The sequence below is a fragment of the Saimiri boliviensis genome, chromosome 8 (assembly GCF_048565385.1).
Source record: "Saimiri boliviensis isolate mSaiBol1 chromosome 8, mSaiBol1.pri, whole genome shotgun sequence".
Lineage (NCBI taxonomy): Eukaryota > Metazoa > Chordata > Mammalia > Primates > Cebidae > Saimiri > Saimiri boliviensis.
The window spans coordinates 71,836,710-71,855,847 of NC_133456.1; the positions used below are offsets into that span (position 1 = coordinate 71,836,710).

A 19,138-nucleotide genomic window follows, 5' to 3' on the forward strand; every position below is an offset into this window, starting at 1 on the left:
CAATACAGCATGATACTAGTACCAAAACAGAGACATAGACCCATGGAACAGAACAGAGGCCCCAGAAGAAACACCACACATCTTCAGCCATCTGATCTTTGACAAACTCGGCAAAAACAAGCAATGGAGAAAGGACTCCATGCTTAATAAATGGTGTTGGGAAAACTGGCTAGTAATGTACAGAAAGCAGAAACTGGACCCCTGTTACCTTACACTAAAATGAACTCCAGATGGATTAAAGATTTAAACATAAAACACCATAAAAACACTAGAAGAAAACATAGGCAAAACCATCCAGGACACTGGCATAGGCAAGGGCTTCATGACTAAAACACCAAAGCAATGGCAATAAAAGCCAAGATGGACAATTGGGATCTAATTAAAATTTAGAGCTTCTGTACAGCAAAATGATCATTAGAGCGAATTGGCAATCAACAGAATGGGAAAAAATTTTTGCAATCTACCCATCTGACAAAGGGCTAATAACCAGAATTTACAAAGAACTAAAACAGATATACAAGAAAAACAAACAAACAACCCCATTTAAAAGTGGGCAAAGGATATGAACAGACACTTTTCAAAAGAAGACATATATGAGGCCAACAAACATATTAAAAAATGCTCATCATCACTGGTCATTAGAAAAGTGCAAATCAAAACCAATTGAGATATCATCTCACGCCAGTTAGAATGGCGATCATTAAAAAATCTGGAGACAACAGATGCTGGAGAGGATGTGGAGAAATAGGAACACTCTTACATAGTTGGTGGGAGTGTAAATTAGTTCAGCCACTGTGGAAGACAGTGTGGTGATTCCTCAAGGACCTAGAAATAGAAATTCCATTTGACCCAGCAATCTCATTACTGGGCATATACCCAAAGAACTATAAATTGTTCTACTATAAAGACACATGCACACATATGTTCATTGCAGCCCTGTGTACAATAGCAAACACCTGGAACCAACCCAAATGCCCATCAATGATAGACTGGACAAAGAAAATGTGGTACATATACACCATGGAATACTATGCAGCCATAAAAAACGAGTTTGTGTCCTTTTTAGGGACTTGAATGAATCTGGAAACCATCATTCTCAGCAAACTGACACAAGAACAGAAGGCCACACACCGCATGTTCTCACTTACAGGTGGGTGTTAAACAATGAGAACACATGGACTCGGAGAGGAGCATCACACACTGGGGGCAGTTGGCGGGGAGTGGGGAGAGACAGCAGGGGGTGGGGAGGTGGGGTGGGAAGGGATAACATGCGGAGAAATGCCAGATACAGTATGCATCTAAAGTTAAATAAATTTTAAAAAAAAATTTAAAAATGGAGAAAAAAAAGAAAGAAAAAAATTGATTAAAAAAACAGATACTGAATTCAATGTAACTTTTTGGTGTACTAGATAAATGTTCTCCTTTCATAACTGTATTAGTCTGTTTTCATGCTGGTGATAAAGACATAGCTGAGACTGGGCAATTTACAAAAGAAAGGTTTATTGGATTCACAGTTCCCCATGGCTGAGGAGGCCTCACAATCATGTCAGAAGCCAGAGAGGAGCAATTCACGTCTTACATGAATGGTGGCAGGCAAAGAGAAAGCTTGCGCAGAAAAACTTCCATTTTTAAAACCATCGGATCTCATGAGACTCACTCACTATCACGAGAACAGTGCAGGAAAGACCTGTCCCCATAATTACATCATCTCCCACTGGGTTCCTCCCATGATATGCGGGAACGGAGAGAGAGTTACAACTGAAGATGAGATCTGCATGGCACACAGAGCCAAACCATATCATTCTGCAGCTGGTCCCTCCCAAACCTCATTTCCTCACATTTCAAAACCAATCATGCCTTCCATACAGTCCCCCAAAGTCTTAACTCATTTCAGCATTAACTCAAAAGTCCACAGTCCAAGGTCTCATCTGAGACAAGGCAAGTCCCTTCTGCCTATGAGCCTGTAAAATCAAAATCAAGCTAGTTCCTTCCTAGATACAATGAGGGTATAGGCACTGAGTAAATATAGCCATTCCAAATGGGAGAAACTGGCCAAAACAAAAGGGCTACAGGCCCCATGCAAGTCTTAAATCCAGCAGGGCAGTCAAATCTGAAAGCTCCAAAATGATCTCCTTTGATTCCAGGTCTTGTATCTGGGTCATGCTGATGCAAAAGGTGGGTTCCCATGGTCTTGGGCAGCTCCACCCCTGTGGCTTTGCAGGGTACAGCCTCCCTCCTGACTGCTTTCACAAGTTGGTGTTGAGTGTGGCTTTTCCAAGTACACGATGCAAGCTATCAGGGGATCTACCATTCTGGGATTTGGAGGACAGTGGCCCTCTCACAGCTCCACTAGGCAGTTCCCCAGTAGGAACGCTGTGTGGTGGCTCTGACCCCACATTTCCCTTCTGCATTGCCCTAGTAGAGGTTTCTCATAAGGGTCCCGCCCCTGCAGCAAATTTTTGCCTGGACATCCAGGCATTTCCATACATCCTCTGCAATCTAGGTGAGATTCCCACACCTCAATTCTTGACTTCTGTGCATCCCTAAGCTCCATACCCTGTGGAAGCTGCCGAGGCTTGGGGCTTCCACTCTCTGAAGCAACAGCCCAAGCAGTACCTTGGCACCTTTTAGGCATGGATGGAGTGGCTGAGACTCAGGGCACCAAATCCCTGGACTGCACACAGCATGGGGATCCCGGCCTGGCCCATGCAACCAGTTTTTCCCTCCTGGGCCTCTGGGGCTGTGATGGGAGAAGCTGCCATGAAGACCTTTGACATGCCCTGGAGACATTTTCCCCCATTGTCTTAAGGATTAGCATTTGGCTCCTTGTTTCTTACGAATTTCTCCTCAGAAAATGGGATTTTCTTTTCTATCACATTGTCAGGTGGCAAATTTTTTGAACTTTTATCCTCTGCTTCCCTTATAAAACTGGATGCCTTTAATAGCACCCAATTCATCTTCTGAATGCTTTGTTGCTTGGAAATTTCTTCCGCCAGATACCTTAAATCATCTGCCTCAAGTCTGAACTCCCACATATCTCCAGGGCAGGGACAAAATGCCACCAGTCTCTTTACTAAAACATAACAAGAGTCACCTTTGCTCCAGTTTCCAACAAGTTCCTCATCTCCATCTGAGACCTCAGCCTGGACTTTACTGTCCACATTGCTACCAGCATTTTGGGCAAAGCCATTCAACAAGTCTCTAGGAAGTTCCAAACTTTCCCACATTTTCCTGTCTTCTGAGCCCTCCAAACTGTTCCAACCTCTGTCTGTTACCCAGTTCCAAAGTAATGTCCACACTTTTAAGTATCTTTTCAGCAGTGCCCCACTCTACTGGAACCAATTTTCTGCATTAGTCTGTTTTTATGCTGCTGATAAAGACATACTCGAGACTGGGCAATTTATGAAAGAAAGAGGTTTATTGGACTTAACAGTTCCATGTGGCTGGGGAGAACTCACAATCATGGTGGAAGCCAAGGAGGAGCAAGTCACAACCTACATGGATGGCGGCAGGCAACGAGAGAGCTTGTGCAAGGAAACTGCCATTTCTAAAACCACCAGACCTCATGAAACTCATTCACAATCACAAGAACAGCGCAGGAAAGACCTGCCCCCATAATTCAATCCTCCTGCCGGGTTCCTCCCATGACACGTGGGAATTGTGGGAGTTACAATTCAAGATGAGATTTGGGTGGGGACACAGTGAAACCGTAACAATAAGTAAAATCAAAAGGAGCTATCACCTTGGGAAAATAAAATTCAGTCACTCTGAGAACAACCTTAGGAAGTTTAACTACTTTCTCTTAGGAAGAACAATTTAATATACTCAAATCATGATGTTCTTGAGCATCTGAATGGGTTTAAATGGAAAAGAAGAGCACCACTATTAGCAGTGGGCTCCCTTGCTTCAGGCATGTATTGAGTTGCCACTTCACCCTCGTGGGTCACAGGATTGCAAAACTGTTGATATTTTTCAATTTACAGTACTAACATGCCTTTATTAGTAAACACAGAAAACTAATATCCTTTTTCCTCCTTAAATCTCTGCCAAAATAATTTCTTCCAACCTTTTAGTTTGTGTTCACTTTGCTCTGTAACTTATTCAAAAGCACAAGCAAAGTTGTTGCTGGTTCTACCCTCAAGCAGACAAAAACTGGCTCTGCCTTCAAGCAAACATGAGAAGTGCCTTTTTCACAGTGAAGGAGACAAGTCAGTCTTTAAATTCTTATTACCAAGTTTAAGGTACAAATGTGCTCTGGTCAAGAAATAGGCTGACGCGGACATCAGGCCTGCATGACTCAGCAAGTTAAGGGCACAGGCACACGCTCCACTTGTTATAAAACCTGTTTGTGTAAGCTCATACTTGGCTCTACGCCACTATTCTCTGCAAAAGGTGTAACTGCTCTGCTAACACTGTACAGGGGCTCTTGGGGCTCAGCTTGGGTCAACATGGCTTGACATGGTGGCAGCACTGGCATCCAGAGAGAAAGAGCCAAAGCTGTCCATCTTGTAGCCAGACAGGTGGGAGCCAGGACACAGCTCGGCTTGCTCATGCCCAGAGAGGGAAAGAGTTAAGCTGCTGACCCTGAAGGCAAGGGAGAGCCAGCCGTGTGGCTACAGGTATGTGGGTGGCAGAAGCCACAGAGCCAGAGCAGACAGCTCAGATAAAGGTGCACAGTGTGAGAGAGCTAGTATAAGTAAGTTGCTAGTAAGAGCTGCTGATTAACAGAATCATATTCAGCTGCCTATGCCCCCAAGTGTTTTCTGCTCATCCGCCCACTCCCACTGGACATCAGCATGGGCTGGATCCGGACGCTGGGACCTGACATCAAGAATTTTCTACCTTCATCTGTGATACTTAAAACATATGGGTTTCCTTTTGGTCAACTACAGAGTACCTGTATTTAGTAAATGACTTGCTATGTGCATTTAAGTTACTTGTCAGTGATTTTTAAGTACCTGTAATAAAGTTCCTAACTCTTGGTAGCACATGAAAAAAAAACGGAGCACTTTTACAAAACAGTCATGCTCAGGAGCACTTCAGATAACTGAGGGGACTAAAGCATAATGCACACATAGAAAAGGGCATTTTTCTGAAGTGTACAGCCCTTATGTCCATTGTTTTTTAAACTGAATACGCCTGTGCAGCCAGTGCTCAGCTCAAGAATCAGAACATCACTAGCGTTCCACAGACCTCTTTATGCTCCTTTCCAGTTACTACAGGCCTCTTCTCCAAAGCACTGCAACAGTCTCATGAAAAGCTCAGGTGGTTCTCATCTGCACACAGGGTTAACTACAACCTCTCCCCCAACCACAGAAGACGGAAGACAACTGGCAGTCGAGAGAACTAGTGTGGCCAGAGCCTTGGCTTACATCTGTAACCCCAACATGCTGGCAAGCCAAGAGGGAAGGATCACTTAAGCCCAGGAGTTTGAAACCAGCCTGGGCAACATAGTGAGACTTTGTTTCAAAAACAAACAAACAATTAGCTGGGCATAGTGACGCACACCTATGGTCCCATCACAGCTACCTGGGAGGCTGAGGTGGCAGGATCACTTCAGCCCAGGAGTTCAAGGCTGCAGTGAGCCATGATCATACCACTGCACACCAGCCTGGGAGACAGAGTGAGACATCGTCCTTAAAAAAAAAAAAAAAAAAAAGCTAGCCTAAAAAATATTTACATCTTCTCGAGTTTCTCAATAGAGGCACATCACCAGGCATCACCAGAAATTTAGCTCACTTGTCAATTTTACTTTTACTTTAAAAGTGCTTATGTTAAAATGGCCATATTAAGAACAATTCTAGAGTTTTAGAAAACTTCTTTCAAATCATCATACAAGTGTTATTCAATGTCCTTTATTAGACGGCCAATACTTTTCTTTAAAGTCAACATTAAAGCAAGGTTTGCTCTCCTAATTGGCAAGTATCTTTTTATTAGAGAGAACTTTGTAAATTATAACCCACCAAATTTCCTTTCTGATCAGGACTGCCGCAAAGAGCTAATAGCTTTACTTAGGCTAAATTTTCTGATTTAATCCAACATTATTCACTCTTGTTACTTGACTTTTGCTCTTTTATCCTTTGTTCTCACCACTCATTTTTCTAAGCCACCTCGAATCTTGAATATCCAGGCAAAATGAAGTTTTTGAAAATATTTTATTCTTTTAAAAATACTGTCTAGGCTGGGCGCGGTGGCTCAAGCCTGTAATTCCAGCACTTTGGGAGGCCAACGCGGGTGGATCACAAGGTCGAGAGATCGAGACCAACCGGGTCAACACGGTGAAACCCGGTCTCTACTAAAAATACAAAAAATTAGCTGGGCATGGCGGCGCGTGCCTATAATCCCAGCTACTCAGGAGGCTGAGGCAGGAGAATTGCCTGAACCCAGGAGGCGGAGGTTGCAGTGAGCTGAGATCGCGCCATTGCACTCCAGCCTGGGTAACAAGAGCGAAACTCTGTCTCAAAAAAAAAAAAAAAAAAAAAAAAAAACTGTCTAAAAATATTTTATTATTTTCAAACATTCTTTGAAATATACTTCAAAATAAACAGTATTCCTTTCTCATCGTTTGTGCTATTGTTGTACCTAAATGACACTATTTTAAACAGGTACAAGCTTGATAAAGTTCCTGGAATTAGCATATGACACATTTGCTAAAGAGTTGTTATTTAAACTAAAAAATGGTCTCCAAAAAATGGTCATTAAAAAGACGGTGGATTTTCAACTCTTGAGAAGGAGGCAGCTTAGAAGAGAAAGCAATAATAAAATAAAAAGGACGCTCACTGGCCTATGGGTAGCAATTTTTAATTAATAAACATTTCCAATTAAACAACAACTTCCCTTTTTTCAAAATGCAGGACAAGAAAGTTCTGCTCAGCCTGGTCCAGTGAACAGGGAAAGGGGCTGGGAGACAGAACACCTGTTTCATCCTTGCTCTTTCAATGATTAGACAAGTTTTGATTTCAAATCACCAGGAGATCTTGCTACAAATGCAAATTTTGCATAAAATGCAAATTATACTGGGTTTAGGGTAGGTCTTTTTTTTTTTTTTTTTTTTTGAGACGGAGTTTCGCTCTTGTTACCCAGGCTGGAGTGCAATGGCGCGATCTCGGCTCACCGCAACCTCCGCCTCCTGGGTTCAGGCAATTCTCCTGCCTCAGCCTCCTGATTAGCTGGGATTACAGGCACGTGCCACAATGCCCAGCTAATTTTTTTTTTGTATTTTTAGTAGAGACGGGGTTTCACCATATTGACCAGGATGGTCTCGATCTCTTGACCTCGTGATCCACCCGCCTCGGCCTCCCAAAGTGCTGGGATTACAGGCTTGAGCCACCGCGCCCGGCCTAGGGTAGGTCTTAAAGGCTGTATTGTTTTTTATTTAGAGATGGAGTCTTGCTATCTTCTACAAGCTGGCCTCAAACTCCTGGGTCCAAGCAATCCTCCTGCCTCAGCCTTCCAAGTAGCTGGGATTACAGATGTTAGCCACTGTGCCCAGCTCAAAAGTCTGCATTTCTAAAGAGCTCACGAAGAATGCCAAATGCGCTGGTCTGTGGACCACACTTTGAGTAGCAAGATTTAGATGACTTGGAATAACATCATGCCACCTTGTGTGCATCAGATTTGATGCCCGTAAGATGAAGGTAGTAATACCATGGCATTTATGCTTAAGCACATGATAAACACAAAAACTGCTATTTATGTTAAAGTGCCTGAATTCCTAAGGACAGGTGATATATATATGTGTCGAGATATATATATATATATATATATATATATATATATATATATATATGTCCATGTATTATCATCTCCTTATGTTCCTAGGGTTCTTTTACTTCAAGCTATAACCAAAAAAGCTTTATAAACAGCATATTTTAAATACGTGTTTGTATAAATTAATACCTATTCAGTTTAGGAACTTTGACTCTAAAGAAGAGAACACTGATTTGGGGACACATCAATACAAAACTACACATACTCACTAACTTGAATTAAAGACTTGGCTGGGTGCAGGAGATTACACCTGTAATCCCAATAGTTTGGGAGGCTGAGGTAGGAGGATCACTTGAGGCCAGGAGTTTGAGACCAGCCTGGGCAACATAGGGAGACTCCATCTCTACAAAAATTTTAAAAATCAGCTGGGCATGCTGATGCAAGCCTGTAGTTCTAGCTACTTGGGAAGCTGAGGCAGGAGGGTTGCTTGAACCCTCACTGCTGCGCTCCAGCCTGGGTAAGTGAGGCCCTGTCTCAAAAAACAGGAACAAATTGAGGACTGTGTACAAGCTCACTGGGTTGCTAGGAGGTATGCTAAAAAACGGTGTAAGATGTGAGTTCTTCCCTTAGGAGAGCACAAAGGAGGAGCCAACCTCTATACTAAACTTGGAAACAAAACACTAATTAAGTATAAACATGACTAGAATAGGAAATCAAATGCTGAATGATCAACGTGCTAGAGGAGATAAGAAAATTTCTAAGGAGCAGGAATTCAGGTGAAGGTGAAGGTGACGGGCAACCCTGTGGCTATTTACTCGTAATTGTTTTGCGGCCTTTCATTGTTATTGTCCCTACCTTTGCCCCACTCCCATCATGCATTTCCCCACCCAGAAGCCACAGTGATTTCATTAAAAAGTAAAGCAGATAGCTTTACTCCTCAGCTTTAAAAAAATCTCCCAATGGCTCTTAGAATGAAACACAGACTCCTTATGGAGACCTGCAACATTCTCACTTTGGGAGGCTAAGGTGGGCAGATCACTTGAGCCCAGGAGTTCAAGACCAGCCTGGACAACATGGAGAAACCCCATCTCTACAAAAAATAAAAAATTAGCCAGGCGTGGTGGTGTGCACCTGTGGTCCCAGCTACTTGGGAGGCTGAGGTGGGAGGATCACCTGCGCCCGGGAGTTGGAGGCTGCAGTGAGCCATGATGGTGCCACTGTGCTCCAGCCTGGGCAACACGGCAAAGACCTTGTTTCAAAAAAACAAAGACCTATAATGCTGTAAATGACGCTAGCCCTACCTCCCTCTACCTCCCTCTGCCCCATCGTCTCCTACCACTTTCTTCCTGTCTGTTGGTTCTCCCAGCTGCAAACCCAACCTTCCAGCTGGTGCCTTGTGAAGGGGCTCTGCCTCTTTGCCAGTGGGCTTCCTGTTAGGTTTCGCCAGTAGGGGTCGCTGTAGGGAAACGTGAGCGAGGAACCTTTCCTTGCTCAGGGCAGTGGCCGCTGGCTCCAGTCTTCAGGTTCTTTTGGAACTCGAGAACCCGCCTCAGTAAGCCCCCTGCAGCCAGGGAGGCCCCTCCACAGATCCGACGACAGCTGCAGAAGGTCCCTCCGCCAGTCTCTCCTCCAACCCAAAGGGTGGTTGTCAATTTCTGTTACTATTATGGGGTAATTTCAACAGCCCGCCTCGCTTCAGTGCTCTCACACTGGTGGAACTAATTCCTAAACTAAGTTCCTTCTGCTGAAATGTCAGACGGAATTTGCTTTACTGACCATACCTGAGTGACACAGCCCCTCACTGCCTTCGCTCCAGCTGCACTGAGCACTTTTCTCCCTTGAACAGCAACCTTGTTTTCATCTCAGAGTCCTGGCAATTCCATCTGCCTGAACCGTCTCCCTTAAGCTCCTTACGTGGCCCTAGAAGGAGACTGGGAAGCTGGGATGGAAAAATCTTTGTTGCTTGCTTACATTTTACCTGGTAATTTAGAGCTCTACCTACCTATTTCTCCCAAAGGACTTGAGCATGTAGTTTTGAGGACAGAGAGCTGAATTCTTTCCTAATTTGAACTTAGAATTTAGACCCTCTTTCCACCTACTTTCCAAAAAATCTAAAGTGCACAGGATTCAGTTAAAAAGGCAGACTGGCTGAGAAATAAGATGGGACATGCCTAGTTTACAATGATAATCCAATAATCAAATGTAAAGATCTTGGGAAGGGCTAAAATTAGAAAATTTCTGTAAGTAGCTCTACATCAATTGCATAAAACATTATTCCCTTAGCATTGCGAATCTCTTCACAACCCTCACCTGTGCAGCAGAGGTCTTCGCCACTTGAATGATTTTCTCCATAGAAAGGTAGCTCTGCTGGGAGGGGGCAGGGCCGATGAAATATGCTTCATCTGCCTGTTTAAGAAATATCACATGCTTAAAATACCGTGGCTAGTACATACTCAGACACTATACAGAACTGCTGTGGGGTCAATTTATTATTGTAAATAAAAATGCCAGCCCCTCAAGAACAGTGCAAGAATTCCCAAACTGAAGTATCAGTGTATGTCTATGTTATAAAAATAAGCCAGTCTTAAAATCTTTTGCATGAAGACAGTAACAGAACTTGGTTTTCATGTGTAAGCCACACACTGGCGTGAAAGTACGGTGTCTCAGGACAGAAAGCAACAGGGATTAGTCAGATTATTCCTAAAACAATCATAACCTTAAAAGTATTTAATGCCAAAAATTAATATTTAATAATACAAAATACGTGACAGATGTACAAAGGAAGAAAAAAAGCTTACAAGGTGGGTTAAACTGTATATAATTATCAGAGTATGATAATGCTTTCATACATTAATGAATTATTTTATAACATTCTTTAAAATTTTCACATAATCACAGCATCCCTTGAAGTAGACTAAATAAAGCACATCGTTCATTCATCCCAATACTTACTGAAGGCCTACTATGTGCCACTCTTTCAGTTGGGAGTTGCCTGTACCACAGTGAATAAGACAAATGTCCCTGACTAGGGAGAGAGACAGACATTAAACACTTAATGACAACTGTGATGAACGTCATCAAGGGAAAACCAAGGGCATAAAGGCTGCAGGAGGAAGGCCTGATCTGGTCTGAAGGTGGTCGGGAAGCACCCAGGAGGGAAGTCAGGGGAGGCTCCTCAAGGATGACCAAGACTTTGCCTGGCAAACAGATCAGAATGTGGAGTTGGGAACAGGAATGGAGCGGAGGAAACAACCTACATAAAGGTGGGAAGAAACCTGGTCCATCTGAGCAACTGAAGGTGGCTTGTGTGGCTGGAACACAGAGAGCAAAGGGTCCAGGGGCCAGAAAGGATGCTGGACAGAAAGCTGGGCACAGATTTCAAAGGGTCTGTGAGAGGTTACAAGCTTTGGGCTTTCTCCTAAGGGAGGACACAGAGAGACCATTTTAATTTTTGTGGGGGAGGCGGGGGTATGAGTCTTGCTCTGTCGCCCCAGGCTGGAGTGCGGTGGTGGAATCTCAGCTCACTGCAACCACTGCCTCCCAGGTTCAAGCAATTCTCCTGCCTTGCCCCGCCCCGCCCCTCCCCCCCCCCAGGAGCTGAGACCACAGGCATGTGCCACCATGCCCAGCTAATTTATGTATTTTTAGTAGAGACAGGGTTTCACCATGCTGGCCAGGCTGGTCCTGAACTCCTGACCTCAGGTGATCTGCCCACCTCAGCCTCTCAAAGTCCTGGGATTACAGGGATGAGCCACTGCACCCAGCCTGTTTTTTCCTTTTACCTCCACAAAACACAGATCTTTTCTCATTCAAAAGAACGTGAATTATGTATTATGACACAAATGCAGAGTAGCCCTTCGGTACTTCCCCCTTTGCAATCACCTTCCAGATAGAACATCACTACAATCAACTTGGAACATACTGTTCCATATCCACATTCCTAACTATTCATACAGATTTGCATCAACACATGCAGTTTTCGTTCTTGTTTTTATAGAAACAGGATCATACTATATAGCTAACTTCTGCAATTGCTTTTTAAATTAACGGTATGTCTTGGAAGCTCTTTTTCTTGCTAGTACACAGGCCCACCTCATTTTGTATAACATTTGCAAAACATTCCGTAGTACGGAGGTATCACAGTTCATTTAATCATGTATCTCTTAATGCGCACTTAGGTTATAACAGCAGAAAACTGGATGTGGGCAGGTTATAACGGCAGAAAACTGGATGTGGGCAAGGCTGAAGGATATGCAAGTTTAATAGCTTCTGGTTAATCAGCCTTGAAATGGTTTTACCAATATATGTGTCCAACAACATACCGATTTCTGACCACCTTCATCAACACTTAATATTATCCACTTTTTAAATTACTGATACGCTGGTAGATCATATAAAAGTTTAAAGCATTTGGCCAGGCGCAGTGGCTCACACCTGTAATCCCAGCACTTTGGGAGGCCGAGGCGGGTGAATCACAAGGTCAGGAGATTGAGACCATCCTAGCCAACACGGTGAAACCCTGTCTCTACTAAAATACAAAAAATTAGTTGGGTGTGGTGGCACATGCCTGTAGTCCCAGCTACTCAGGAGGCTGAGGCAGGGGAATCACTCGAATCTGGGAGGTTGCAGTGAGCCGAGATGGCGCCACTGTATCCCAGCCTGGTGACAGAGTAAGATTCTGCCTCAAAAAAAAAAAAAAAAGAAAGAAAGAAAATTAAAGCATTTAAACAGAGAAATAACTTAAAGATTGTTGGCTGGGGATGGGGGATAGTTAAGAGTGGAGGTAGAGAGGGTACTTAGAAGGCTGCAGCACTTGGCCAAGCTAGAGGTGACAGTGGGGCCAGGCATGCTGGCTCATGCCTATAATCCAAAGGAGGGAAGGAGGGAAGGAGGGAAGGAGGGAAGGAGGGAAGGAGGGAAGGAAGGTAGGAAGGTAGGAAAGTAGGTAGGTAGGAAGGAAGGTGATTGTGACTTTTAGTTACAGGTGGGAGGGAGTAGAAAGAAGTGGATAGAAATGTTTGGGAAACAGAATTAATGGTACTTGGTCATTTACTAGATGAGAGGGAAAAGGATCTAGAGTGGGAAAGGAGAGAGAAAAATGTTCAGAGACTTCTAGATCTCTGCCATTATTGTTTTTCTTAGCAATGGTGTTGTCCTCTGCAGGGTTAGGGAGGTCTGTTAAGAAATGCAGGTTCAGTACAGATGAAAGGTCATGAGTTCAATTTCAGTCACATTAGTTTGGTACCTGTGACAATATCAGAGTGGAGAAGTTGAATGGGCTGTTGGATATAGATGTATCATGCTCAAAAGAAAGTCTGGGCATGAAACAGAAATTTGGGAGTTTTTCTCAAAGCTATAGGAGTATGTGAAATGAGCTAGAACAAGAGTAAACACCTGAGAAAAGAGGGTCAAGGACCAAGTCCCAAGGAACTTCAACAGAAGGATCTGGTAGATGAGTAGGGTCCAGAGAAAGCACACTGAGAGAAGACAAGAAGGCAAGAGGTTGGGAAAGCCAAAGACAAATTTATTTCTAAAAGAAGGGAGCAGTTTACTAGGGTGCTAAATCCTACTGGGAGGTCAAGTCAGCTCAGGCCTGGAAACTCCACTAAATTTAGGGACATAGACATTATTAGTCTAGTAGAGAGTGGTTAAAGACACATCACTGAAAAATGAAGATTCTTTTTTGACATAGAAATGTCTCATTTTAGCCGGGTGCGGTGGCTCAAGCCTGTAATCCCAGCACTTTGGGAGGCCGAGGCAGGTGGATCACAAGGTCGAGAGATCGAGACCATCCTGGTCAACATGGTGAAACCCCATCTCTACTAAAAATACAAAAAATTAGCTGGGCATGGTGGCACGTGCCTGTAATCCCAGCTACTCAGGAGGCTGAGACAGGAGAATTGCTTGAACCCAGGAGGCGGAGGTTGCGGTGAGCCGAGTGTGCCATTGCACTCCAGCCTGGGTAACAAGAGCGAAACTCCGTCCCAAAAAAAAAAAAAAAAGCCTCATTTTGCTTTATGTTTTATTAATATTGTTAACTGACAAATCATAATTGTATACATTCATGGGGTACAATGTGATGTTTTGCCACATGCATACAATGTGTAATGATTGAATCAAGCTAACTAACCTAGCCATCATCTCACTTACCTGTTATTTTTCATGGTAAGACATTTAAAATTTACTCTCTTATTTTGGGAAAATTCTTAAAAAGACAAAAAGAGAAGCGATCCAGAGCACTGGCCTTCAATGGGAAAATATGGATGCAGACATAACTAAGTCAGCAGATTCTGTGGTAGGAAGCTCAATTTTATTTTCTCTGTGAAATCAAGATCATTAGCCGTGAATCGGTGAGTAGAGGAGAACTGGAAGTTGGAATGAAGCGAAACAGGTTTGAAATAGTCATTGCACAGAATGAGAGAAAGAGTGGCTAGCGAGCCACATGGGCCTGCTGTACAGTGATGAAAGCCCAGTTGAGGCTGCTCATCATGGATCTGGGCTAGTGCTTGGAGTCTTGCTGCAGGCATAAGGAAGGCCAACAGCTGAATTCATCCATGGTTACAGTTATTTCTAGCGGATAAAAGCTAGTAACAGGCTGGGCGTGGTGGCTCACGCTCCTAATCCCAGCACTTTGGGAGGCTGAGGTAGGTGGATCACCTGAGGCCAGCATTTTGACCAACATGGTGAAACCCCACGTCTACTAAAAATACAAATAATTAGCTGGGCGTGGTGGCATGTGTCTGTAATCCAGCTACTCAGGAGGCTGAGTCACGAGAATCTCTTTAACCTGGGAGGCAGAGGTTGCAGTGAGCCAAGAACATGCCACTGCACTCTAGCCTGGGCAACAGAGTGAGACTCTTGTAAAAAAAAAAAAAAAAAAAAAAAAAAGCTAGTAATAACTCACTCATAACATTTACAAAGTTCAGGGGAGTTGGGTCTTTTTAGTTATAACTTTACAGATGAAGCAAGGAAGTGACTTGGCTACGATCACTTAGCCAGTAAGTAGCAGTTGCTAAAAATAGAGCCTGGATGTTTCTCCTTGTATACAGGGACTCTGGACGTGAGTTACTCAAAGTGTGGTCTGTGGATCATTTAACATTCTGTGAATTGTTTTAACCAATCCTCAGGGAGACAGAGACCTTACCTGAAAATCAACTATTCTACTAAGCACCCCGCTTAGTTCAACTGACACTATATTTGAATAATGTTCCAAGAATTATTAGTGAGCAGTCTGAACTTACCTACTTCAACCCTGTTACCATTAGCAAATATCAACTGCCATCATAAAGAACTAAAATACTGACACAGTAAATGAATAAATGTGATCACCTGTAAGACGTGGCTTCCAGTTTTTAACAACATACCATATCTACATGCATGGAATTCCTGTCAGCCTCACTATACACCGCCACGGACTGTACACCCAGCTTTCTGGCTGTGCGCATCACCCTGCAGGCAATTTCTCCTCTGTTTGCAATGAGGACCTTGGTAATGTTTCTTCCTGTTTAAAACACCATGAAAATCACAAAGAAATGTTACTGGAGAGCAAAGAATGAGAATGAGAATATGATCTTAACCGGCTGATTAGGACTCGAACTGGTAAGTTCAAGCTTTTTGGTAAAACTAGCAAAACTGAGCCCCAAATGACCACTTTAATATTAGTGCACTTCTTTTCACTGAAATTAAAGATACTCATGAACATAAATTATTCAGCTTTTTCAACTTAAAATACAGAACTACTTAAAATTAAGAGATGCTTTGTTTTGCCAATGATCAAATTAGAATAGTGTTAAAAATCATCATCGTTAATCATAACTAATCTTTAGTCTATTTATTTATTTATTTTTGAGACAGTGTTTTGCTCTTGTCACACAGGCTGGAGTATGATGGTGCCATCTCGGCTCACTGCAACCTCTGCCTCCTGGGTTCAAGCAGTTCTCCTGCTTCAGCTTCCTGAGGAGCTGAGATTACAGGCATCCGTCATCACACCCAGCTAATTTTTATATTTTTAGTAGAGCAGGGGTTCACCACATTGGCCAGGCTGGTCTTGAACTCCTGATCTCGGGTGATCCGCCTGCTTCGGCCTCCCAAAGTACTGGATTACAGGTGTGAGCCACTGTGCCGGCCAATAATAACTAATATTCAATAAGCACTTTCTGTGCCTCAGGTCCTACGCTAAAGACTCAACGTTGACTTAAATTTTCACAATAATCCTAATGAAACAGATACTACCATTGTTACCTCAATTTCAAAGATGAAGAAACTAATGCTCAAGCTATTACTATCCCCAAAATTGCAGAGCTAAAGGAAGAATATAGGATGTGAACCTAACTCTGCATCACTCTGGAATCTGAGCTCTCAGTCACTCTGCTCGTCTGCCTCTACCCCTATGTGCACAGGGGTGTGTGGTTCTCTTGCAACACCAGTGACTCTTATACCAGCCTACTGGCATCACCACCATAATGACAAGCTACTGTGCATAGAAAACGGTTTTTTTCTTTCTCAAGACGAAATTCTGTCACCCAGGCTGGAGTGCAGTGGCGCGATCTTGGCTCACTGCAACCTCCACCATTTGGGTTCAAGCCATTCTCCTGTCTCAGCCTCCCAAGTAGCTGGGATTACAGGCGTGTGCCACCACGCCCGGCTTATTTATAAAATGTACTTCTAACGTATACATATATAAAATGTACTTCTAATATCACATATGAAATAAATGTTCGACAGTTCAATAATAAAGTTATTTCTTCAATATGATCCATAGGCTTAACATAATAAAGTTATCTCTTCTTTAAAAAACAGTAAGGTTGCACAGTATTTAAGTGTCTTTCCATGGGCTCCATAGAGCCCAAGCCTTGTCACAGGGGCTGCTGGATGACTATGTATGTGTATGGGCAGGGGAGGAGAGCAGGATAGGTAGAGGGTTATACCCAATCAACTGGAAGTTATACTTTATTATACTTTTATATGTTTTATAGTTGGGAATTCCATGTTAAATTTTATTTGGAAAAAAGGTTTTTGCTACTTAAAATGGCTTTTTCAAAGCACTGATTTTGGCCATCGTAGTTAGGATTTTCCAATCCAATACACTAAGAGGGTCAAACAGACAGAACAACACGAATATAAAATCTTCTCCGTTACTGCTCTCTGTATTTTATTTATTTATTTTATTTTTTAATTTTTAAATATAAAGACAGGATTTCATCATGTTGGCCAGGCTGGTCTTGAACTCCTGACGTCAGGTGATCCGCCCTCCTCGGCCTCCCAAAGTGCTGAGATTAGAGGCGTGAGCCATCATGTCCGGCCATTTTATTTATTTTTTTAGGTTTTTTTTGAGACAGAGTCTCACTCTGTTGCCCAGGTTGGAGTGAGAGGCGCGATCTCAGCTCACTGCAACCTCCACCTCCTGGGTTCAAGAGACTCTCCTGCCACAGCCTCCCAAGTAGCTTGGATTATAGGCAACCACCACCATGTCCAGCTAATTTTTGTAGTTTTTAATAGAGACAGGGTTTCACCATGTTGGCCAGGCTGGCTGAGAACTCCTGACCTCAGCTGATCTGCCTGCCTCAGCCACCCAAAGTGCTGGGATGAGCCATCATCCCAAAGTGATGGCATGAGCCACCGCGCCTGGCTGTGCTCTGTATTTTAGACTCAACATTAAGAGAGGTTTGATATCAAAGAGGTGAAAACTATCACTTAACACTTTCTAAAAAATCATCATGAAAATCCAAAATTTATAACTAATTCTATTACGCACATATTAAGGGATTAAACAGTTCCCTTTCTTAGTTCACGGTCTGAAGCAGAATCAGACAACAACAAAGCCGCTCAGTACCTGTGGTTGTTGAGTACTTCATGGTTCTTTGTCTCCACACCCATGTCCTATGACATAAATCCAAATGGAATTATAAGTAAACAGAATAAGCAACACAATTGTTCTTTCAAAAGAATTTAAGTTTCTTAAAACACAAAACCTTAAGCCAAATAACAATGATTTAGTAAAGCTTTCCTGGTGGGTAGAAAACTAATCTAAAAACCAAGAGTTAGAGGTCTGGCTGTCTTCCCTCATACTACCTGTCCTTGAACAAGTCACCCAATCTGTTTGGTCCTGAGGCTGGCATATGAACACAAGGTCAGAGATGACTTAACAACCAAGGTCTATCAAGATCATCTAGTTCAGCTTTTTGAAACCTTTTTGGCTACAACTCACAATACGAACTACCCAGGACACACACAATTAAAACAGACGTTTCGTTAAAAATGACTCATTCTAGACCGGGCGCGGTGGCTCAAGCCTGTAATCCCAGCACTTTGGGAGGCCGAGGCGGGTGGATCAAGAGGTCGAGAGATCGAGACCAACCTGGTCAACATGGTGAAACCCCGTCTCTACTAAAAATACAAAAAATTAGCTGGGCATGGTGGCGCATGCCTATAATCCCAGCTACTCAGGAGGCTGAGGCAGGAGAATTGCCTGAACCCAGGAGGCGGAGGCTGCGGTGAGCCGAGATCGCGCCATTGCACTCCAGCCTGGGTAACAAGAGCGAAACTCCGTCTCAAAAAAAAAAAAAAAAAAAAAAAAAAAAAAAAGACTCATTCTGCCTTTTGGTACTTTCAGTTCTATCCTATTTTATTAAAATATGCTGGTCAATCTACAGTTTGAAAAATACCAATCAGGTTTAAACATGAGACAAGTTTAAAAAGTAAGACCAGGCCAGACGCGGTGGCTCACGCCTGTAATCCCAGCACTTTGGGAGGCCGAGGCGGGTGGATCATGAGGTCAGATCGAGACCATCCTGGTCAACATGGTGAAACTCCGTCTCTACTAAAAATACAAAAAATTAGCTGGGCATGGTGGCATGTGCCTGTAATCCTAGCCAGGCAGGAGAATTGCCTGAACCCAGGAGGCGGAGGTTGCGGTGAGCCGAGATCGCACCATGCACTCCAGCCTGGGTAACAAGAGTGAAACTCCATCTCAAAAAAAAAAAAAAAAAAAAAAAAAGTAAGACCAAAGAAATAAACAGAAGTTAAACAGAGGCAGCAGAAAGAATGTTGGCTGTGGGATCAGAAGCGCCAAGCTCTCATCTAAGTCCCTCCAATGGCCAGCTGGCCCAGGGTCAAGTCACTTTACATCAGTGCTCCTCAAACTGTTTTTTTTTGTTTGTTTGTTTGTTTTCATTATTACCCTCTTAATAAGAAAACTTTTAAAAGATTTTATTCCTTGTAGGAAGGGAGGAGTGAGGCTGAGCTTTGGAAGGCCATGAACCATGACAACATGGTTTTCTGGCCCTCCCAAGAACCCATTTCCACCCCTTTAGCGGCGGTATCATCCCAGTTGAGGAAGCAAGATTTGGTATCTGGGACCTCAGTGTTCTCCAACCCGAGGTGAGACTGTAAGAGGTAATCTTAAAGGGACCTCTCAGATTTGAAAGTA

The 19,138-nt window shown here is 43.2% G+C and overlaps 1 protein-coding gene across 4 annotated transcripts in view; it reads right to left on the reverse strand.

The window, feature by feature from the left end:
- Positions 1 to 19,138, reverse strand: part of MCCC1 (methylcrotonyl-CoA carboxylase subunit 1) — a 78,472-nt gene that overhangs the window by 56,326 nt on the left and 3,008 nt on the right. For 2 of the 4 annotated variants that reach the window (XM_039478812.2, XM_039478811.2), the window contains exons 2-4: positions 17,543 to 17,589; positions 15,075 to 15,211; positions 10,021 to 10,116 (exon numbers count right to left, since the gene is read on the reverse strand). The exons of 1 other annotated variant lie outside the window; for it this stretch is intronic. In XM_039478812.2, coding sequence (XP_039334746.1) covers positions 10,021 to 10,116; positions 15,075 to 15,211; positions 17,543 to 17,589 — 280 coding nt within the window. The remainder of the gene's footprint in view (positions 1 to 10,020; positions 10,117 to 15,074; positions 15,212 to 17,542; positions 17,590 to 19,138) is intronic. One more of the 4 variants, XM_074404598.1, reaches the window with a different exon arrangement.